This window comes from Triturus cristatus, chromosome 3_1 (genome assembly GCF_964204655.1).
Source record: "Triturus cristatus chromosome 3_1, aTriCri1.1, whole genome shotgun sequence".
Lineage (NCBI taxonomy): Eukaryota > Metazoa > Chordata > Amphibia > Caudata > Salamandridae > Triturus > Triturus cristatus.
Window position 1 is genome coordinate 854,770,636 of NC_140583.1, and position 24,049 is coordinate 854,794,684.

Consider the following 24,049-nt stretch of genomic DNA (forward strand, 5'->3'; position numbering starts at 1 on the left):
GAACACATGGCCTTCCAATGCCATGTGTTGGCATGCCAGGAGCAGCTGACTGAACAGATGCAGGTGGGCTTCGACCGCATGGCAGACAAACTAGACACCATACGTGGGTGTCTAAGTCCCATCAGGCACCACTCACAGTCCCTAACGGACACCAACAGTATGCTCCATGCTCTCCCACGAACCATGGCTGACATCACTAGAGTCCTGACTGTGAGACAAGAACGACTGTCTAGTCAGAGTGGCTCCGGCGAGCTCGCCCGGGATTTGGGACTCATGCGGAGGCTCATGGAGAACATGGAGCGGGCCAATGCGGAAAGAGCAGCTGCCACGGCTGCACATCAGCGAGAGGTAGCTGGGTTCCACAATGACCTCAAAACCATCCTCATGGCATTGCTGCCACAAGGCCTGGCGCTGATGCATGCTGTTGCTAGCACTGCATCCACATCTCCGCCCCCTGAAGTGTCAGTGCCACACAGTGCGGCAGACATTTCACCTCCGGCCCCTGAGGTGTCATTGCCACACAGTGCTGGAGAAAGGCCAGCACCACCCACACGTGAGGCACATGAGACAGCAGAGGACGAAGATGCGGATGAAACCACCTTACTGGTACAGAGAAAACTGTAGAATTCATTTCCACCATATGGTCGGTTTCAGCTTGGTTCTGCCCTCTGCATCATCACCTTCCATTGTCCCCGATACACTCAGCGACACTCACCTTCGACCTCGCAATGGACTGCCATATTCTGTTTGATCGCCTATGACACAGCTATCAGACTGCGGACTGAACTCTTCCTCTTCCTTTGGACTTTTCATTCCCTGAAGGGCTCTGGCTGGCCCTCCACGGGCCAACCTTTGAAAGTGGGCTTTGCATGGCCCTGTACTGCTCCAGATGCAACACTCCACTGAATGTGCATTAAACATTCATGATCACACAGATGTGTTGTGTCTATGGTCTTTCAAGTGTGTTAGTAAGGATGAATGTAGGGTCAGTGAATTCCTCTTATGTCCATGTGGCTCATGTCGTTGGACTTGGGTCACAGGGTGACACATTGCCGATTGAAGTCCGGGTTGTGCCAACGCAACAACAGTGACACACGCATTTGTTACTTTCTTGTCCAGCCCCGTACAGAACCACGCCCAGAGCCCCGGGGTCATCATTCAAACCCTTACGCTGGACTGGCATATGCTAGGCCAGCCCACTACGCTTACGCTCCGGGGGGGCAACAATGCAACATGTGCCAGGACTCCCCTGTAGTGATCTGCTGCTCACAGGTCTAGTGATCAACATGCCACGGCAACTCCCTCATGGCTGGTTTACACCCACACCACACCCATCCAGAACACGCGTCACAGCACATGTGACCCTGCCAATTAAAAGGGCCGGGCGCACGTGCACGACGCCATTTCCAACCTCTCTAGAGGTGTATCCATGTGGTGCGCATGTAGGCATTGTGGCCCAGGGGCCTGCAACATCACATTCCGCAGGCCCGGAGGGGACATGATGGAGTCTGCACCACGATACCCAATCATAGAGGGTCCATGACTGTGGGGGAACAGACTTGGTGGGACTGGATACACTGTGGCCAGCACAGGCACACCGCCACGGGACGGTGACTTTGGGTGCACTGAGGTAGGGGCACCTTAAGTGCTGAGCGGGTGTGCAGCATGCAATGATGCCCCGTCCCGGCGGTCCGGACGGTTCAGGTTTTGTGTGCCCTGCTGGACCGCAGTGTAGGCCTGAGCCAGCGGACAGCGCGGGCCTACTGCCACGTGGCATCGCCTCCTGGATCACAGAGTTAGTGGCACCTAAGAGGCTGAGCGGGTGTGCAGCCTGCGATGAGGCCGAGTGTACTGGTATGTCCTCTGCCTTGGATTGATCAAGACACAGCACCAAACGTGAGACCTGGTGGCCTGCGGGGCGGGGCTACATGATGTGGAGGGTGCCATGTCCGCAGGCCCTGGGCTTGTGGCTTGCAGCGGCACGTGGTGGGCCCTCATTGCTACACGCTAAGAGCAGAAGGTGAGCATTGAAGCCTGGGTGCGCAGGTGGGCATGCACCGCTGGGTGGGGGGAGGGGCTGGGGAGCATCTGCCTGGGTGTGCAGGGGTGGGCATGCACAGCTGGGCGGTGGGAGGGGCTGGGGTGCAGCTGCCTGGGTGCGCAGGGGTGAGCATGCACTGCTGGGTGACGGGAGGGGCTGGGGTGCAGCTGCCTGGGTGCGCAGGGGCGGACAGGCGATGCTGTTGTGTGCAATTGTATGTACATTGCCATTGATGTATCTGGACTCTGTTCCAGATGACAGGTCTGTCTCAGATGTGGGACCTGGTAAACTGCACTACATACCAGCACGTGATTGGAGACACACCGGTGGCAGCAGGTGAGCAGTGTGGCCTGGGTGCGCAGTGTCGGCACTCTCTCTCCCTGTCCCTTTCTTCTTTTCTCTATCTCTCTCTCCCCCTCTCTGTCCGTCTATCTCTCTCTCCCCCTATCTGTCTGTCTATCTCTCTCTCCCCCTCTCTGTCCGTCTATCTCTCTCTACCCCTCTCTGTCCGTCTATCTCTCTCTCCCTCTATCTGTCTGTCTATCTCTCTCTCCCCTCTCTGTTCATCTATCTCTCTCGCCCCCTATCTGTCCGTCTATCTCTCTCTCACCCTCTCTGTCCGTCGTTCTCTCGCTCACCCTCTCTGTCCGTCATTCTCTTGCTCACCCTCTTTGTCCGTCTTTCTCCCACCCCCTCTCCTTTGCTCTCTCTCTCCTTCGCTCTCTCTCTATCCTTTGATGTGCACAAGACACACCTTCTCATCATGATGTTTGTCTTGCAGGCTGTGACCTACGGATTGTCCCGTGGGGAGCCAACATGTGTCTTCATTTCTGTTCTGTGTTTATTTTAATAAATTATCATTTGTTGCTTTGAAGGTGAATGTGTGATGCTCATTTTTGTGACGACACATGCATGTCACCAGATGTGATTGTGCGACATCATGCGGTTTATTTGGTATTTGATTCTGTGTGGTTGATGTGACATATCTTTGTCCGGGGGTTGGTGGGGTGTGCCTGGAGTGGGGCCCGGGGGTTGGAGGGAGGTGGGTTTCTGGGGGTGATGGCGGTGGGTGTTGTTGCCCTCTTGCGGCTACGGGATGCATGTTCTGTGGCTCCATGGCATCTGTAGCTCTTCAGGTGTGGCTCTGGGCTGGGCTCTCTTTTGTGGTGCGGGTTGTAGTCTGACTTTGTACCAGGTCGGAGCAGGTGTTATTTCCTGGTGCTAACGTGCCTTATTGCATGATTTGTGCTCTTATCACAGATCAGGGTGGTCATTGAGAATGTTGTGGTGTGGTGTTGTCGCAGCTTTTTGCTCGGGAACGCCTACTCTGCATCTCATTAGTGATAGTTGCCAGGGTCATCCTTGGCAATATTTTTTGCGGCTGCTATCGCCGGAAAACTGGTGATATGGGCTGTTTGCACCACCTTGTGAATGGGGTGGTACATTTATCGCAAATTTGGCTGCGTTAAGGTGCCGTTAACTCGACAATAGCTACTTGAGAATATGGCCCATAAAGCTAGCCCGGCGCTAAACCTTTCAGAATCTGGGCCTATGAATTCTCTCAATATTTTGATTACGCCTTATAAACTTTCCTTTCTCATAGCTCATCTTAACGTCTTCATTTGTCCATCGTTTACGATCACTAATAGGAGAAATGCAGAGCCTGTCACAGCACAGAACACATCTGTCAAGAAGCACAATTTGAATTGCAAGTTGGTGCTATTTTTCATGAAGCTGGCAAGGTAATAATTGTGAGACAAATTTACTCATTTTGGAATTCTCGATACTCCATGCCTCTTAAAAGGGAATTCTTTTACCATTTGCCCCTAGTGAGGTGGGGCATTCACCCATTTGGATCCAAATGTTCCTCTTATTTCCGGTTTTCGGACACATGATATTGGTCATTAAATTATGTGATAAGAGAGATCAGCATTTTATTTCAAAGCATTAAAACTTTGGGATATAGGAGCCATCAATACTTGTTTTCTTACTTGCACAGTCCACACAAATTTATTAAGAATGGACTATTTATTGAAAGTCTATTAGATCATCGTCAAGTGAGAAGGCTGATTATAGTTAGGCTATCTGGTTTTAGGTTTAAACCTATAATAACTGATAAACACCCCACTGAAAGGAATATAGCCATCCCCGGTATAAACATATAAACACTGAAAAAACACCTTTGTAACCACAAACTGCCATTCAAAGAAAGGGAAAGATGAGTGAAAGAGACATTTTTATTTCTTCCTGAAGGGGCCAATACAATGTAACTTTGTTATGCAAGGTAGCATCAAGAAAGACTGGGCTAACATTACTCTGCTTGAGATTTGTTGTCTAGGGATGTCAATAAAACTTTGTCTCTTCTTCCTTCTACTTTTTTCAGTTTTTTGGTCTTTGGTCTAAAGATGCAGTGTTTAGATGCATGTTTTAGGTCTTATTAAGTTATTTTATAAACTGTGGAGAATCGGAAATGTTAAACTCATATTTGATATTTTGGCTACATTTGAATTCACTGATAGGTAAAAGGGCTGGTTTCATAAGAATCTTTCCTAATATGTATCATCACATTTACCCACAGACAGATAATGGGTGAAATCCTTTGATACATCAGCCCCCTTTTCTAGTGAGTCAGTATTGATTGTAAGTGAATTGCCCAGGCTTTAAACATTCAGTGCAAGATGTAGTGACAGGTATATGTGAAAAGAATGTTCTCACCAAGCGTCTGAGATAGTAGTGGAAGCATGACACCAGATCTTTGGTAACTATGGGAGTGTCACATGGCAAGCTGCTGAAAAAAGTTCCTACCAAGTTCAATAAAGAATTGAGTGATATTGTTTGTATTTGCAGTAATTCAGCTACGTATATGAAAAGGTTGTATGATGGCCTGTCAAAATCAATACCTTAGCTGAAGTGCTTCCCTGAAAGATATCCTTGTCACTTGCTAGATGGTATGCTGAAACCATCTTTGCAATCTTCAGAGATAATGATGAATGCAATTTACTTTGCAGTCTATTCTGGTGAAGTAAAAATTTATTGGACCTCATATACCCTGTGCACACGCTATCTATGCACATACACTAGCAGTGCAAAAGGCAATCAATAATTGAAATTAAATTAAAATTCAATAAACACCGGAAAAACACTGGTTCTGTTATTTTTAATGGCTCGAAAATGTGTAATCACTGATAACCACTGTTTTTTAAGGTATTGAAAAAACTCCACCAGAACTTACCAAAAATCGAAACTGAAAACAGGAAAGCCTAATTATATTCTTGCTAAAGATTACAATGTTTCACGTATTGTCAATACACTGATGGTGTATGGTAGATATTTTCATGAATTACAGCTCTACCTTCTCAGTTCCCTCCTCAAGGCCTCGTCATTTCCTGCAACCAGTAGATATTATAAAAAGTATCATAGCTATTCCTGTTGGAGTAGGTATAGATATCTCTTTAACAGACCATACTCCATCAATTAATTATGTGGCCAATGACTATGGCTGGAATGTATGGAGTGAGCATAAATTAAGTGATGGTATGATGATAATGCTCGATGATCATGAAATCAATCTTCTGAAAATCCCCACTCGGTGATCTGCATTAACTTATGTCAATGCTTGCAGAACTCACCTTCTACAGAGCCTTTTGCATGGTTCAAAACATTTGTTTAGTGATCGATGGAAGGTTAACTGGTCTTAAGCTTTCATCTGCAATACAGAAGAAACAGGCCTAATGGACCAGGCTTAGGGATTGTACTAGCCTTGTATAAGCCAAAACTACTGAGCAGACTGTTTTCATTACGTGCTATAGGCCACTCTTCACCCTCTCGCTAAGTCCATTTAAGCAATGCTTCTGGGCTAATGTGCTTTCAAAATGCATGCATCCACAAGCCCAGCCATATGCTCATTCACCCTTCATCCACCCATACGCCCATAGAAATACAGCTAGCAACAAATAACCATATTACCTATAAACAAGGCAATTTTATTGGCTTTATCAATGTATGTACTGTTTATGTGTTTACTTTTCATCCCAGGAGGGCAATATGTATTGCTTTCTACTGGGAGGAACAAAGGCTATTTGGTAGAGAGAAATATGAAAGTTCGATCCTGCAGGTGGGATTAAGAGAACCCTCCTGGAGGGAGTAGAGGTACTTCTGCAAAAAGAAAAGGGAAAGAGTAACAATGCAGCTGAGAAAATTGAAACTGTGCAAGCAAAATGCAAGAGAAAGAGAGATGCTATAAAATGGAAACTGAATGGAGGAGGAAGCAGGGAGACAAAAAGTCGAAACATAAGTGCAGAGTCTGCAATGCAAGTCTAATCTGGAGTTGATATTTGTTACCCTCTTGTAGTAGACAAAATGAAAACAGTTTCCCTCCACCAGGCAAGTCTACTGCAAATACTGCATGCAAGAAGTAGGGGCTGGCAGGAATAAGCAGAACACCTGTAGGACCACATTACATAAATATAGGCTGAGTGGCAATCTGATAGTAAGTCAGTGAGGAAGAATGTAGGGAAGGAGGAGAACAAATCAAAAGGCCTGCGGTACAGACAAGAAGCACTGTGTGGCAAAAGGAGGACAGATGAAATGTACAAAACATAATAGGAGTAAAGCACAGGGGCTGTAAGAAAATAGAAGAGGCATGTGGAGAAATTAAGTAGACAGGTCATTAGGGAACCTGCAAAGCGGAAGAGAAATGGAAGGAAGTGTTTAAATCTTTGAAGGTATACAACAGAGACACAGCCTACCTGTGGGCACAGATGATGGAGGAGAAAAGGCGCATTTACAACATCACTTTTAGGACATCCTCATTCCGCCTCAGCCCTGCTTCTCATCCCTATTTCTCATCCATCATCTCTACTTCTCATCCCTTCTTCTTATGCATGATCCCTACTTCTCACCCATCATCCCTATATCTCAACCCTGCTTCTCATCCCTACTTCTCATCCATCATTCTTACTTTTCATCCCTACTTCTCATCCATAATCCCTACTTCTCATCCATAATCCCTACTTCTCATCCCTACTTCTCATCCATCTCCCATACTTCTCATCCATCATCCCTGCTTCTCATACATCATACATCATCCCTACTTTTCATCCATCATATATACTTCTCATCCATGCTTCTCGTCCATCTTCCTTACTTCTCATCCATCTTTCATCATCCCTTCATCTCATCCTTACTTCTCATTGACATCCATCATGTTAATGTTAATGTTAATGTTAGTGGGGATTTATAGAGCGCACGTACGCCGGGTTGGCTTCATGGCGCTACTTCTTCTCATTCCTCATCAAACACACTTTCACACTGAATGGTTGGCAACAGCCAATCACAGTTAAGAGAGAGGGCTACATTCTATTGCTCCAGCCACTGAAAAACACAGCCTTCTTGTTGCCCACTCAGTTTGCTTTAGTGAATCCAAGGCTGCATAGCACTTAATTTTTAGGTTGCAACCTGCAAGACAGCGCACCTGTCTGGTTTGCTAAAGACATCTTGGGGACATTCAGAAAGTTGACCTAGGAATACATTCCGCCCTTTGCTTAGCATTGACTTTGTAACTCACATTTTCTGGCTTTCTATTTGCTGGTTTTATTTGCTTGAGGCTGTCCAGCACGAGTTCATCCCTCCCGTTGCCCAAACCTTTTTTACTGTATTCTTCCATGAATTCGCTTTCTGTAAACTAGCCTTTAAATCTAGTTCTTATCTTGTCACATTTGCTGTGCATTCAAAGACAGAGGTCAAATGTTAGGCTGTGTCTTCCAGGGAGCTTGGTGTTTATTTTTCTTTCTCTGACTGCAAAGTGAAAGGATTTATATGACAATCTTGCTGGCTATTGGGGAGCTGCTTAAGGAAGGCTGTATGATGTTATTTTTTTAGGACCTAACCAAATTTAAATGTCTGTAAATGAACTGTGCTGACAATCAAATCAATACATTGGGTGATGACATTTCCACACATTATCATTTGTCTGTTGTATACTTTTATCAGCAAAACTGCATGTGACTGCAAATTAACTGTCATTTCAATTTAAGATGTGTGCTCTGTAATGGCAGCTTGCTACCATACCATGCATACTCCACGTTACCCCACTCCACTCTACTCTACTCCGCAACACTCCATGTTACTGCACTCAACTCTGCATCACTCCACACTATGCCACTCCACACCACTGCATCACTGCACTCTTCTCTGCACCACTCCACTCTTCGCCACTCTACTCTACACCACTCCATTCCACTCTATGCCAATGCACTCTACCCCACACTACTCTACTATGCACCACTGCACTCTTCGCCACTGCACTCTACACCCCTCCGCGCCACTCAGCACCACCCTACTCTGCAACACTACACTCAATGCCACTGCAGTCTACGTGAATGCAATCTACTCTGTACCACTCCACTATACGCCAGTGCACTTTATGCCAATCCACTCTATGCCATTCTAATCTTCTCTGCACCACTGCACTCTACCTTGAAACAATCTACTGTGTGCCACTGCATGCTACGTTACTTAATGTCACTGCACTGTAGACCATTGCACTGTACTCACCTTTACTCGAAACCAATGTACTCTAAGCCACTGCTGTCTGTGCCAATCCACTCTGTACTTTATGCCACTTCACTATAGGCAACTCTACTCCACTCTACTCCACTTCATTCTGCGATACTCCACTCCACCATACTCTACTCAATGATACTCAGCTCTATGATGCTGTAACCCATTAAAATCTGCTCCATTGACACTCTACTCCTCACTATGCCACTACACTCTATAGCACTCTATTCTATTTTACGACACTACTCAACTCTACGATTCTCTATGCAACTCCCTCTATGCCACTCCATGCAACTTTATTCCACTCTATTCTATGACACACTACTCTATGCTACTCCACTATAAGACAATCTACTCCACTCTCCACCACCTTACTCTACTCCACTCTACTCCATTCTATGCACTCCATGACACTCTATGCCACTCCACTCTGCGACACTCTACTCAACTCTGACACTGTTCTCCACTCTACGCCAGGCAACTCTACACCCTTCCACTCTACGACACTCTACTACCTCCACGACACTCCACAATACTGTATACCACTCCATTAGACTCCACGTCACTCCTCTCCATGCCACTCCATGCCACTTCATAACACTCCACTTAACAACACTCCATGCCACGCCACTCTCCTTTACCCGACTAACTTTTAGCCAGGCTGAACAGGAGCCTCTCTGGTGAACAACATTGCCAAAACATATTGGCGAAGCCAAAATCACTTGCATAGGTGAGACATATTGCATTTAAGTGATTTTCTATTTACACAGGCCTCTGCAGAACACTTTTTTAATGCCTTGGGAAAGACATGGGTCCTGAGATTGGTCCATAAATCAACAGTAGTAGTACTGTTGACTAGAAGTAGTACAGGTCATCAGAAACCTTGTATGGTTTCAATTTAATATTTTAAGGAACAAAATTTAAAGGGTAATAGAGTTCATCAGAAACCTGGTTTCAGTATTATTTGTAACAAATAAAGGTTTTAGTCTGAGGCTGCCTTTAGCTCAGAGAGCTGCATTTTTGTCTGTGCTTGCAGTTTGCAAATTTCAGGGGCTGGACTCCAGTTGTGTAGGAAACCAGGAAGAGCAAGGCCCGGATTGAGTTGTTAAATATGAAACTGAAACCAGATGAGAGGTAGAGATAATGGATGAGAAGTAAGGTTGATTGATAACTTTTAAGGATGTGAAGTAGGAGAGAGGGATGAGAAGTAGATATATTGGATGAGAAGTAGAGATGATGGATGAGAAGTGGGAATGAGAAGCAGGGACGAGGGATGGAAAGTTGGGATGATAGATGAGAAGTAGGGATGATGGATGACAAATAGGAATGAGAAGTAGGAATGAGGATGTCCTTAAACAGATGCTGTATGAGTTACTGATTTTATTTTGGGTAAATTTCAAAAATATTTGGATAGAATCAATATTGACTACATCTTTTACTGCACAACAAAAATAAACTGTTACAGAGATCCAGCCTGCTTAAACATCCTCAAGTTTCAGAAAAAATTGAAATCTCCTATGGCTCAGCTGACCTTGTCTTTGTTAATCAAAGCTAACCCTGCCTATCTGCATTCCTCTCTTTGTCTGCTTGTGTTTTTTTAGTATCTGTTTTAATTTTACTTAAGGGTATTTCCTTGTCTCATAAATTTATTTTACATATGTTTTAAGCATACGGGTATTGTTACGTGGTAGCAGATTTACAAGAAACGAACGCAGCGCGGTGCATCAAATCATTTTGCTGCGCCACGCTGTGTTAGTTTCAAAAGCACAGGGATGTGACATATTTACAACAATATGTCGCATCTCTGTGTTTCCCCCTGCGCCGGTGCACAAACTGCTGCCATGCGCTGGCACCCTTGTACCATGGTGCAAGCATGCCTGCATCGTGGGGAGATTGTTTTTGTGCAGGAAGGGGTACCATCTTGCACAAAAGCAATCATTTTAGGTGATTTCTTCTTCCAATGTGTGCTGTAGAATGCAGCACGCATTGAAAGAGGAAAAAACGAGGATTGCACCTCGCTACACCACCCACAGGGTGGCGTAGCATTCTGACGCATTTCCAGATTTATGATTCCTCGTAAATCTGGAAATGCATCAGTGGACATGGGTGTTGCGTGGGAACACCCACAGCAACACCCATGTCACGACCCTAACACGCAAAGTGTTGCGTGAAAAGGGGCGATATTTACAAGCACAGGTAAAGTCACGCATGGTGGCTTTACCTGTGCTCGTAACTCAGCAGGTTGCGCTGCCGGTGCGTCACGCAACGTGACGCCCAGCGGCGCAAGGGACTTGTAAATATATGCCCCTTTATTTTGGGGGGTTTTTAATCTGTAAAGCATTTCACTACCCTTCGGAATTAGGCCTGTGCTCTAAAAACCATAAAATAAAATCATAAAAAGAAACATTTTAAGATAATGAATGGTGACAGAAGGGTTTGGACATTACACAGTTGATAGTTCATAAGCGGAATACTATTTTCCAATTAATTTCCGTGAAACTTGGAAACATTTAATTTCACGTACATTTTAGGGTTAAAGTAATCTTTACAAGACACTGTTTTAATTGTTTTGTTGAAATGTATTGGTTTCAGTGGAATTTTGGAATCCTTTAATAAATCTTGCACTTTATTTAGGGTTCATTTTCGTTCATGTCATTGCATTGTGGTCTGCCTTAATATAAAATCACTTCCGGTGATGTTACTAAGATATTTGATGTCACTTTCATGCTTTGAAACTTCACTGGACTCCCGGGCCGAGCGCTTGGTAACGTTTAAAAAAAAAAAAGAAAAAAAAAAAAAAACTTCACTGGAGAAGGATAAACATGCTTCGGGGCATATTATCAAGACAGGCGATTAAATTATCGCCGTTTTAGCGGCAGAAAACTGCCGCTAAAACGGCGATAATGGGCTTGATAATATGCTCTATGGAATTCCAATTGAAGCCCATGTTAGATGTGAAGGACATCTAACCTGAGCTTCAATTGGAATTCCATAGAGCATATTATCAAGCCCATTATCGCCGTTTTAGCGGCAGTTTTCTGCTGCTAAAGCGGCGATCATTTTATCGCCTGTCTTGATAATATGCCCCATGATTCGGGACACAATCTTGATAAAGGATATGCGAGGTAAGGATATCTCGGTGGCGTTGAAACACGATGTAGGGAAGAATCCTTTTGAATAAATTAAAATGAAAGAGGTAAGCTGCCGTCGATAATATTTAGCAGTGTACGGGAAAATAATTTGAAATTGCGACTTTTGCAAAGAACATTTTACGTCACATTACCGTTCCATTTTAGTAAAATGTAAAAGCATATTAACAAACGATCTCCTCTATGCACGCTTAAGTAAACAATTTCCAATTCTGCTTATTAATATCATTTCTCTATTTCAACCCTGTTCTAATCGATTGCATCACTGAATCTGCGCAGCCTTGTGCCAACTAACTCCACGTCTATGCGTCTAAGCAGAAATGAAAGTTAATCGCTGTGTTTAATGTGACAGAACTGATGTGGGTAACAAGATGCGCTCTTTCCCTGCTCCACTCATAGGTATACCGACGTGCTCCTCCGCTGCCGGGAGCTTGACTCATGGACTCAGGATCTCTGCCTCCCGAGCGTTGTCTGGATATCAGGATTCTTCAACCCCCAGTCCTTCCTCACAGGTACGAAGCACATCACAACTCATTAGTAATTTACTGCAACAGTAATTTTTATAATTACTGCCAGGAGGCCTCATTAAATTTGATCTAATGAATAAATATTGTATTTTTCAACATGATTACCAGAACAGCTTAAACTGTGCGCCGTAAACAATATTTTCACCCGAACTCATCGCATATGAACAACTATAGATTTGTATTTTATTAGCCTATTGCCTGGATTTATATAACTATAAATATGGATTCGGTGGCACTTAAATATCGTGCACCGTAATGCATGTTTTCTACTGGTGTGTCTGGAATATAAATGTGTGACTCTTTTAAGTAACAATACTATAAAACAAGTAAAAGTACAGTAAAATGAAGGCTCCAGGCGCTTGGAGTTTAAAGGGCATATCTTTGCATACCATTATTTCAATTAAAAGTAATACCATTCTTAATGAAAACCCTCTAGCGCAAATCCGGCTAAGGTTCAAACTAAAGAAATTAATGTCTTGACCTTGAAGTATTTATGTGAAAAGAACTTAAGTCCTTGATGGTGCACTTTAGCAGTCTAATGGGAGTAGGCCAGGCCTCTGCAGCGAGGGGGAGGTTTGGGGGGGAGGTGGGGGCACATTCACCCCAAAACAGATGAATATTTGTGAGATGTGGGAGCCTCAGGGGCCCCTCGCCATTTTATGCAGGGGGACACCATCAATTTTGCGTTCCCCCTTTAAGCAGTGTGATAGTCAACTACAGGAAACACTTTAAATATCCCACGTTGTACACTGACAAAAGATGTGAACTATGCACCTTCATTTATACTATGCCTACATGGATTATCAAACCAGTTTATTATGGGGAGAGAGCAATATTCCTGTAAACACTGGTAGTTCATTTGCTTCCAGCAGGTCCTCGTGTGACCTCCCCATACCCAGGGAAGAGCCGTGTGAAGAGTGGAGAAGCTCTGCCCGCCACATCTGCCGCCCTACATTGTTCCAGCTTCCAAGTGAGGTCTGTGAGGGGCCAAACAGGGAAATGGGGAATATTGACTTTCCAAGTGACGGTTTTTGCTACTCCCACACCTCCTGGACAAGAAGAAGAGATGAGAATAATGACGTTCATAGTCCTGAGCAGGCCACTGGGATTAGGGGTAAATGCTCCATCTTTAATCTAGCCCACCTTCCTCCAACCGCCGTGGATTGCCAGCAGCCACAACCAACACACTCTCTTGGCTTGACCGGCCAGTAGGACACCCGATTCTGAAGTAAATTACTATCACTTGGAGCAGTTAGAGAGGACAGGGATGAGGCATAAATATTTCTGAAGGAAGAAAGAATATTTTGGATGGATGCAGGGGAGCATTAGTATTTTTAATTAAAAATACATTGCCGTGTGGGTCTTACCCTTCTTCCCCACCCAAGAAAACATTAGATGATAGCCATGGAAAGGGTGGCAGGGCGGAACTATTGATCACATAGAATGGGCAGGGAGTACTCTGGTATGGATACTGTGGCTGCTCAAGAGAGAGCTGCAGACTATGATCAGAGTGTTGACCAGAAACGTTTGAGGAGATAGTGAGGGAAAAGGGGGGAGAGCGGGAACCTCATAAGGGAACTGTTGAGAAATCAGGATGAGCAGTAACTGTTGAGGAAAGTGAAGTCAGAAAGAAGAAACTGCTGAAATGGGATGGGAAAAGAAGAGAGAGAGCAGGAGCTGCTCAGAAAACACCATAACAAATTAGAAAACATGGGACAATGAGGCGCTATTGCTGGGATAGCAGGCACACTCTACCACACAAATCCAGGTCCAAGTTTTGTCTGATACCGTAGTGTGAGCGGGCATGAACGGGTGCATTGGCCACACATGGAACAACATACTCAAGATACGATCGAATAAATTATCAGCCTACAGCATGACCTAGAGTCCTATACACAGGATTAGGACAGCTTGAGACTAATGGTATGGCGTACTAGTGAAAGCTTCTCTTATAATACATATGTCAGCAATAAGCATTTAAACTGAATGAGAAGCCCTGATGAAGTCTGCTGTGACTGGAACAGCCAGAGACGAAACACGTGTTGGCAAAGGGTGTATATGATAACCAAGTAATAAAAGAACTGTTGAAATCACAACCTCAACTCTGTATTTCTGTGTTGCTCGGAGAAATGAGAAAACATGAACTGGTAATGTTGGATAAGAAAAGTTGTGGCAGCTGAAACTCCAGAGGAAACCAAATGAGCAAAACAGAACAGGTTCAGGAGGACAAAATCAGAGAATGAGGACTGCTGTGGTGTTGAAAAGAAAAACCAGCAAGGAAAGCAAAGATTGCTAATAAGGAAAGAGGAAACTTATGAGGCAGAAGGGAAAGAGTGATCAGGTAAAAGGGGCATGGATGAAAATAAAAGGGAGAGCAGATGCTGCTGATAAAAAAAGGAAAAAAACAAGAAGGAGGAAAAACAAAGCTTAAGAACTCTCTAAAGATAAGCACAAAAAAACAAAGAGGTCTTTAAGAGTGCGCCTGTAGCTGTTGTAAGAATATTGATCAAATGTTATTCAGAGTTTGGTGTGCAATGCAGAGGGCCTTTAAATGATACATGACAGGAGACTGACAGTCTGTGATAATGGAGAGTGCAAGAGTTTCTGCATGAGCTAATGTGAGATTCACAAAAATGAGATCAGAGCATGGCCCTTCAATTGAAGGCAAGAGAGAAAGTGGGATTGAAGCAGCAGTTCTAGGAGGTGAACACATCCTAGCAGTAAGCAAGCTATTCAGGTCCCAGGTTTTTTCCTAAAGATGATTGCAATTATGTCGATAGTGCACTGTTTTTCTAGATAAGTCAGCAGGATTTCTGAATCGTGGAATGATCCTAAAGAGTTATTTACAGGGCTGTAATTGAAGTAAGAGGAGTAGCAGTTGTTCTTGGCTTTCTGTATTTATGCCATGCATAGACTGGGCAGATGTTGGTAGCATTATCTATCAATAAGGTTCATTCCATTACACCACATTTCCTTAATGGTTGGGTTTGTGGGTTGGAGCATAGCAACTGTCTTGTGAATCATATTTTAAGTCTTGATTTCCTGGAGGAGGCTAGCATTTGAGAGGTGATAAGGTATTTTAAGAATGGAGAGATGTTTTTAAAGGTGAAGAGGACACTTGTCAGGCAGCAGCATTTGTCCAGGGCTTGAGTGATACGTTGAAGTGTCTCAGCCAGAAACATGTTTTGTATAGCTTCCATCAGGCACAGATGTGTTTCCATAGGTGTGGGTTTTCAGCTCATTTGTCCTGAGACATATTTATCTGAGGTGTTTGTATTTCTTGGACCTAGCCACAGGCAAAAGGGAACCCTTCACATAAACCTCTATCAGACCAATATGAGAATCACTGGAGAAGGGTGAGGGAAGGAAGTAAGGAAACTAACATTTGGGTACATTCTGAACCAGTGTGTCTAAGGTTTTCTGGAAAAATTGCAGCTGGTGATGATACTGAGCTGTGTGGAAGGCAGTTTAACAGATTCAACAAAAAGGTACATTCTGAACAGCTGCATCTTTCTAGGACAGACGTTTATTGGGTGTTTATCATTAGGTTGTCTGCAAGATGGTTTGAATTGCTTAATCCATAGCACAAGAAAGATTTGTTCATTGGATTAGGTAAGATGTCCTTCTAGTGATCCCATCACTTCCATTCAAGTGTAGTTTCGCCTTCAAGTCGCTGCTGATGCCAATAAGTAACGCTTGGGATTGCATTACTACCATCAAGTTGGAAAAGCCCCAGAGTTCTGAAATCTATGGGGGGAACAGGTGGTTTCAGCTTGCTTGGAAAAAGGAGTTGGAACGATATATTTTTTTATTTTGGAGATATTATGATTACTTTTTAGCTTACTTTAAACGGTGTAGCCACGTTATTGGAGAGTAGGATCATGGTGTGAGAGATATTATTCCTGTTAGTGCTCAAAGCCAATCTTGAACAGAAGGCAAAGAGTATTTTGATTGCAGGAGGAGGAATTCAGTTTTCGTAGAGTTTATTTAAAGGACAATGAGGATTTCCAGTTCATGAGATTTTCTGGTAAGAAATGTTGTCTTAGAATGTGTGTAGCATTTTAGATTTCGAGATACAATTGTGCATCATCTGCATATTGGTGCACTGATATGTTTGTTTGTCTTGCAGCATTGAGCCTAGTGGTTGCATATAGAAGATAAAGAGTTAGGATGAGAGGGTAGAGCCCTGGGGCATACCACATTTAACAGGTAGAGAGGGAGATCTGAAGGATCCATTTCAACAAAGTGGGGTGTACATGACAGGAACGAAGAGAATCATTTCAGCACTTGAATTACAAGCCCCATTCTAGGTGATGCATATTAAATAGGGAATTATTAACTGCTGCAAGATATGCATGTTTGTAGCTTGTATTTCTATAGCGTGAAGTTAGCAAAAGGGGTGATTTCCACTGTGAGTCAAAGGCAAAGATACTGAAGTCACTGGAGAGGTATCTGACTTCTGTCAGACGTGGACCGTTTCTGCATCATGATGTAATGTTCGTTAAAGAGTCATGTTTCCAGCACTTTTCTTAAATTGGAACAATGTTGGGATTTTCCTGATTAATATGTGGATATCGTTCCAGACCCTCTGGTGTACAGATGGAGAATGCATGTTGCCTTTTTTTCTTTTTAGCACCTGTTTGTTTCTAGTCTGATGGTGTGCAGGTTGCAGGTGTGCTAAGAGTCACTAGAGAAGGTAAACTTAGCAGTCAAATAGGCAGGAGTGCCAGTCACAGTGGCTTTGCACATAATGCAGTTGATTCTGAAGATGATGTGGGCCAGCTAAGAGAAGTCCGTGGAGGCTAGGGGGCATATTTTTTCTAGCCTGTGATGAGGCAAGCTGTGGCCATATAGCTAGCCAATGTGCAGGCAATGGAGTAGAGTGTTGCGACAACCCAGATATGAGGTGATAAGGACTTGAAAAGCAGTTCTGAAATTGCTTTTTGAGAGAAACAAAGAGTTCCTTGGTATCACTTGGTACGAAGCTGTCTTGGTTTTCTTGATGATTTGTGCCTCAAGAATGAGTTTAGTATTCAGGAATTATGTTTTGGTAGGGTTGATTTTCAGTTAGGGTCTGGTTATGCAGGTGCACATAGTGTTCGAAGCACTGGATGCCTGCAGCAGAGGAGATTTTTAAGTAGAGTTGTGTGTTATCAGCACACTGGTAAATATCATTGCTGTTATTGTTTAGTAGAGCCCCCAGAATCTCCCTATATAGGCTGATGGTGACAGGGAACAGTGTGGAACCCAGGGGTGCGCCAAAGTTGATAGGTAGCTTCTGGGACCAGGAGGTGTCCATGTAACCCAATTGGTGTTGGCTGGCGAGGTCAGAGGAAATCCAGTGAAGTAAGTTGGTAGGGTATCCTATTCAAGACTACAGGATGTGTATGAGGTTAGGGTGGCTGGTGGTGTAGAAAATAGCCAAGAGGGACAGACCTATCAGTAGATAAGGCTCATTGGTATCAGTGATCAGAAGGTCATTGTAACTTGTAAGGTAGTTGGCTGCATGATGCAGACTCATCTGTAGCTGGTAGTTGGGCAGGAGATTGCTGGTACTGATGTGGTCTTGGAGTTGAGCATAGACTGATTTATCAGTGATCATGCTAATGAAAGGGAGGTGAGTGATAGGCCGAGATAATCTGGGTCTAGAGTGGGTTCCTTCAGGAGTGGAAGAATTTCAACTGTCTTGAGAGCTTCTGGGAAGGTGCCTTGCATGACGGATGTATTGATGATAGGGAGTAGTGATACGTAAGCTTCTCCAGACAGAGCTTTGACAAGGGTACGACATCAAGTTCATAAGAGATGGAGTTGACAGCGAGGTCTGTGAGAGAAAGCTTTAAAAGATAACTATTGTGGGATGCTACTCACAGGGCTCAGTGTAAGTGATGGTGCAGGCTTGGTGTTGTCAATATCCTCTCAGACCGCCTGTATTTTTTCATTAAAGAAGTGGATGTTTGACTTGTAGCTGTATGTGGAATGTGGGCTATGAGTGTCAGGGGGTTAATGCAGTGCTTAATTGTCTTGAAGAGCTTTCTTCTGCTTCTGTTTGCCATTTCATTGATGGTGTTAATATAGCAATAGGCTAAGGATGATGTGATGAGTTGTCTGTGAGTTGCATGGAGGCGCATAAGTAGTTCGAGGTCGTTGGGTATTCTGTTCTTTCATTTTTTCTCCTGTCTACTGATGTAGTGTTTGTTTTCTGTAAAGTCTTTTGAGTGTCAAGTTACTGAAGGATCCAAAGAGGTCCAGGAGCACTGAGAGACAGATAACTCCCTCGTCAAGCATACAGAGTTTTGCATCAAACATCTGGATTCTTGCTCTATCTGTGCTACATTTGGGACAAAATACAGATTGGGGGAGCTTAGTATGTTATTAACAGAAATGTGTGAAAGTTGAAAAGAAACACTATTTTCAATGATTTTTCCACAAAAGGGAAGTTTGGAAACTGGTGTTAGTTCTTGAAACTCCCTGTGTCAAGTTTTGGGGCGATATAGTCAAATTTTAGGGCAGAGGGAAATGCAGCCGCGGTCGGTAGTAGGAGTAACTGCAGGGCGGTGACGTGGGGAGGGGGAGGGGCATGGTGGGGGGTAGTAAACTATGGATTACGGAGGTTTACAGGTAAGTTAACCTATAAATTAATAAAACGAATTTCGTTGCGTGCACTGCATCCCCAAATGCGATGCAGTGCACGCAACGAAATTCGTTTTATTAATTTATATGTTAACTTACCTGTAGACCTCCATAATCCATAGTTTACTACCCCCCACCCTGCCACTCCCCCTCCCCACGTCACCGCCCTGCAGTTACTCTTACTACCGACCGCGGCTGGAGAAATGTACCTTTTTCAATGAGGAATCCATGTGTCTAGTAATGAGGAAGGCTGGTTTCTACACTGGCCTTTATTACGTTTTCTGGAATAGTGTTGGCAGTGTATGTAGAGGGCTTACTGGAGGAAACTATTGTAGGAAAGATTGGTTGTTCAGTGACTTGAAGAGTGGCCATTTTGGAATCTTATATTCTGATATTCTGAGAGGGTTGGAATATTGCAGGATTTTTTCTTAGTTATTGTGTATCACTGTTGTCTTCTCAGGGATGAGGTTAACTAATCTGATGACCATGGTAGCCGAGCCTGAAAGAGTATTCTTGCATGGTTTGCCCATTCATTGATTATTTTTAGTGAAATAATTATCTATGGTTAGAAATATTAGGCTCTTGTGGGCCTTTCCTTAAGATTTGGGATGCAGTAGCGACGGTGAACAGGGTATAATGGTGGTCCCCTCACTATTGCAATGAGGGATGCATTTGCAGTATTACCATTGAGAGTAAACCACAAACAAGCAGACCCCTGTTTTGTGGTACATGAGCAAGTAAGTGAATGTGCAAATATTTGGATGTATATCTGCTATAGGTGAACATCTCATGGTCATCATGTATCCGCAGAAAGAAATCTCCCTTTTAGCAAATTTCAGATGTTTGCTGTCTTTAAAGTGTTTCATCCTAATCTAGTACCCGTATTAAGAAGTGCCTTTCAAGCACACCCATTATTGTTTTACTGCTAGCTTCTACTTTTAGACCATACTGAACCAGCCTCAGACAAGCAGCCGGGCTTCCCTGCAAGCGTGTTTGACTGCAGCTGGCGTCAGCAGACTGCTAAGAAATATGGAGTAAGTACGGCTCTCAAGTCCAAAGACTGGGTAAGACGAAAGTAGGGTCATCGTTATCATTTGTGTAGCAGGTTCAATGGCACCAGAAGCTAGGTTGATGAGGGTCCCAATACACCTGAATAATGGCAGTCTTTTATTACCTAACAGCGGGGTGGGCCAAAAGCCCCTTTTTCCTCACTTGCAGAAGGGCACATGACACTTACTTTTGTGTGATGCCCCAAAGTGCCTAATGATATGAAAACTACCGTTCAATAAATGAAGCATTTCCTTGGGAATCTAACAAGGACTGAGCTAAGGCTGAATTGAGGTATTGTGTTATTAGACATAGTTGCAGAGTTTGTTCCTGATCATGAAGCAATGATGTGATCAATGGACTATGGGCCTGATGTACTAAGACTGGATTCCCAAAAAGCGGTCACAAATAGCGCACTGACTTTTAGCAAAATAGGGAATCGCAGGTGGTTGCAGAGTGGGCAGCATAATTAATATTAATTAGGCAGGTGGCAATTGGAGATCCCTGGCAACGGGCTGCAATCCAAGGGTTTGTGGCCTGCAATGGGACAGCAGACCACCATTCCTTTGATTGCATTTCAAAATGCAGATTTTTTAGTTTTTTCCAAAGCAGCCCAATTTCCTTGGAGTCCTCCAAAGTGGACCCTTTCCCCGACAATCATTCATCACCTCAGCTCGGGAGTTGGTAACTGATCAGTGGTTTGTGAGTAGAATTGCGGGTTCAAATCATTAAACCAGTTTTAGCAACCCAAAGTTTGGGATGAACTCCCAAAACACTCCCCTTCCAAATTGCAGTTCGCTAGGTTACCGTAATCAAAATTGCAATTGAGAAAAACTTTTTCAAATGGCAAATTGGGGTTTACACAGTGGAAAACACAGGGTTTGAGCCCACAGAATCCCTTAGTTTCTCTAGTCCCTGGTTTCCTAATAGAAAATTGAATGTTCTAAAAATAATGCAGTAATTTCACGTTCAAATGGGTGATGAGAAATCAAACACATTTTCAGGAAAGTGCATGCTAGGTCGCCTTAGACATAACAACCGGAATGACAAAAACTCCGAGGTGGATTATTAAAGCACTCTGCGATTGAACAGGTTTTAATTGAGCTTGATTGAACGCCGGTAACAGGCTATTTGAGTGGCAGTGCACATTCACTTAAAACCGGGAGGCGATGGCTGCTGTATTTAACCACAATGGCCTTGTTTTCAATACACTCCTTGGAAATCACTTGACAATAACTACTCTGCTCAAGTGGAACAGGTATGCTGCAGCAGTGCAAGGGGAGATATAACGAGGGAAGGGAAACCCTTCCAACAGTTCTTCAGAATAAATCAGAGACGTATTCAGGCCTTTGCAAAAAATCATGTCCCTGAAGTGACACCGCTGTGACTGTGACAAGGGTATATTTGCCTCCCAAGCTTCACTATTAGTAACTTTGTCACAATTAAAATAAGACAGCTGTCCTTTTAGATTAAAGGACATATGTACTAATCTTTCACGCAGCGCAGGGCAGCAAGCAAATTTGCTGCGTTGAGAGAAAGGGAGACGACAGAAATGCTCCATAATTACGAAAATATGGCGCATTTATGCTCTCTCCTTGCGCTGTTGCATCGTGTGCTGCCTAGCGCCAATGCAGGCACCCTTGCACAGTAGTGAAAGGGTGCCTGCGTTGCAGGCAGGATTGGTTTAGTGCAGGAAAGGACACCTGACTGCGCATCCTTAGAGGTATGCAGAACGCAGCACACATAGAAAGAAGAAATAAAGAGGAGAAGTAAAGATATTTCTCCTCGTTAACCCTCATTAAGGAAGGCGTTGCATTTTGATGCATTCCCAGGTTGTCTAGCTTTAGTAAATATGGGGAAATTAATGGGTGGAGGCATTCGAAAGCCCATGCTCCACCCATGGAGCACCTCCCAATTGAAATGTAACACAACGCAGCTCAAACAGTTGCTTTGCGTTAGATTTCTTTTAACAAAGCCATGCAAGGCCAGGCAAATCCGGCATTGTGCATACAGAATAAGCCTTGGCATTGCTCTGCTCTGCCTTGCGCGATGGCAGGGCTTGAATATAGGCCTAAATGTCTGTCCAATCGTGCTATACTCTGTGGATCAACAAAGCAGTGTAACCGTACGGTTCCCAAAGAGGTTGCTATGGTGCAAAAGAGTTCCATGATTCTTTTAACAATGCATTACTTAGCATCAAACAAAGCGAAGGGCTCACAAAAAGAAAAACATTTGGCACTGAATGTAGATAACACGCCTCATGACACCAAGCAGGCAAAGCAACACCAGAATTAGATGTTCTGATAAAACATTAACATTCAAGAAGCATAGTATACAGTACTTTACAGCCCTCTATAGCGTTGGGTTGCAAGGGCAAAAAGTGGGGAAAAGAATGGACAGCTGTGAAATAGAGTTCGAGAAAAATTGTAACTTAATACCAACATAGATCTCTCCCCTACCACCTCCCCCTTATGGAGACTTGTAATTAAACCAGTCATGCTACATTATTCAGCGGCACACTTCCCACAAGAGTCAGGACATTCAACTCTCGGGCCGGTCCAGTCTTTGTAGGAACAGCTTTGCAGCATCAACCAGACTAAAGATGAGCTTTTTCTCCACGTAAATCACTTATGTTGAGCGTGCACCAAATTTCTCTTGATACCTATCAAGGCGTTCTTCCTAGGTAAGGGCCCGAGCTCAAATCAAGAAAAGCAGACTTGCTATTCCTCTAACTCCAACCTTGGTTTACGATGCACTACTTCAAAAATGTTATCACAAAAATCTGCAGAGCTCAAGACTGCCCACACTGTCTCACACATTGATTTTACCATTTACTTCTTGAAGGGAAGCAATATGATTATCAAATCAGCGATTGACAGGGCATAAGTTGAGCGTACATGCGGGTAGATGGCTGTGGCGTAGATAGACCCACTGCCATTGGTAAACGGCATCTGCCCACTATTTTTACAGAGTGGTCGCCATCCACCCTGCTAAGAAGTTGAGCTCCACCCATAGAACACCTCCCAAGTTGAAATGTAATCTTACACAGCGCAAACAGCTGTGTTGCGTTACATTTCTTTACAAAGCCACTGAAGGCTGAATTTGTCCCTGTGTAATATTCAGACACCGGGACACATTCAGCGGCGCCTGCACATTGTCTGCTTTCCTTCCCAGCAGCAACGTGCAGATAGGGTGGGGTCTTTGTTATTTGGAATTCCAGCTGGCCCCAAAACAAAGGGTGATGTTAAGGGGCCATCCGTCCTCCTCTTGTTTTTGTATCCTGGCTGAGAGCTATCTGGTGCTTCACACCCAGATGCAAATACAATGAAGTGGAAACAAAGGCACACAGCTTGTTATTACTTAACAAGTACTGAACAGAGGCACAGTTTTGACTTTGATCAGTTCCTATATTTAAGAGATATGCGTGCACTGTAAGAATGTAAGATGTATTGGCCTGCCCCAGTAGTTACACGAATATTAATTTAAATACCACTATTTTGATTTCTTTCTTTATAGCGCTACTCATCCCAATGCAGAGTGACAGAGCGTTTTACACCACACATACACATTATACATTGAAAATAAATCATATGTCTATAAATCAATGTTACATAAGACAGTGAGAGTTACAAGGTTTAAGAGTCACATCTCTTCCATAGCTCACTGTGCTATGTTAGAAGGATTACAATGTATGTACAAGTAACAAAAGGATCTGTGGGTTAAAAACATGAAACCATTTACTTAGCAATATAAAATAAAAATCTGTCATCTGCATGTTATATGATGTGCTTTGCAGGAGACATATTAACCCCCTATGCTACTTTGTTTCACAATGGGGACTAGACAAAACACAGATCTCTCCAGCAAATGCGTTAACCTCCAGAGTTGTTTTAACATTATTTTTATTCCCTGAGATTTAGTTGGCACACAAAGATCTCTGCAGCAGATGCCTTAAACCCATAAGATAGTTTAAAATGCAGACTTTGCAACAAATGAAGCAGAATAGATTTACTGCCAAGTTTCTCCTTGATGCCAATTTCTTTGTGGCAGAGTTCTTAAAAAATAAATGTATAAATGATGGCCTAGATTTTGTG

The 24,049-nt window shown here is 43.6% G+C and overlaps 1 protein-coding gene across 1 annotated transcript in view; it reads left to right on the plus strand.

Moving 5' to 3' along the window:
* The window catches only part of LOC146861181 (dynein axonemal heavy chain 11-like), a 2,741,463-nt gene that overhangs the window by 2,604,903 nt on the left and 112,511 nt on the right, over positions 1 to 24,049 (plus strand). Inside the window, exon 72 of the mRNA XM_085646213.1 lies at positions 12,151 to 12,263. Coding sequence (XP_085502339.1) covers positions 12,151 to 12,263 — 113 coding nt within the window. The remainder of the gene's footprint in view (positions 1 to 12,150; positions 12,264 to 24,049) is intronic.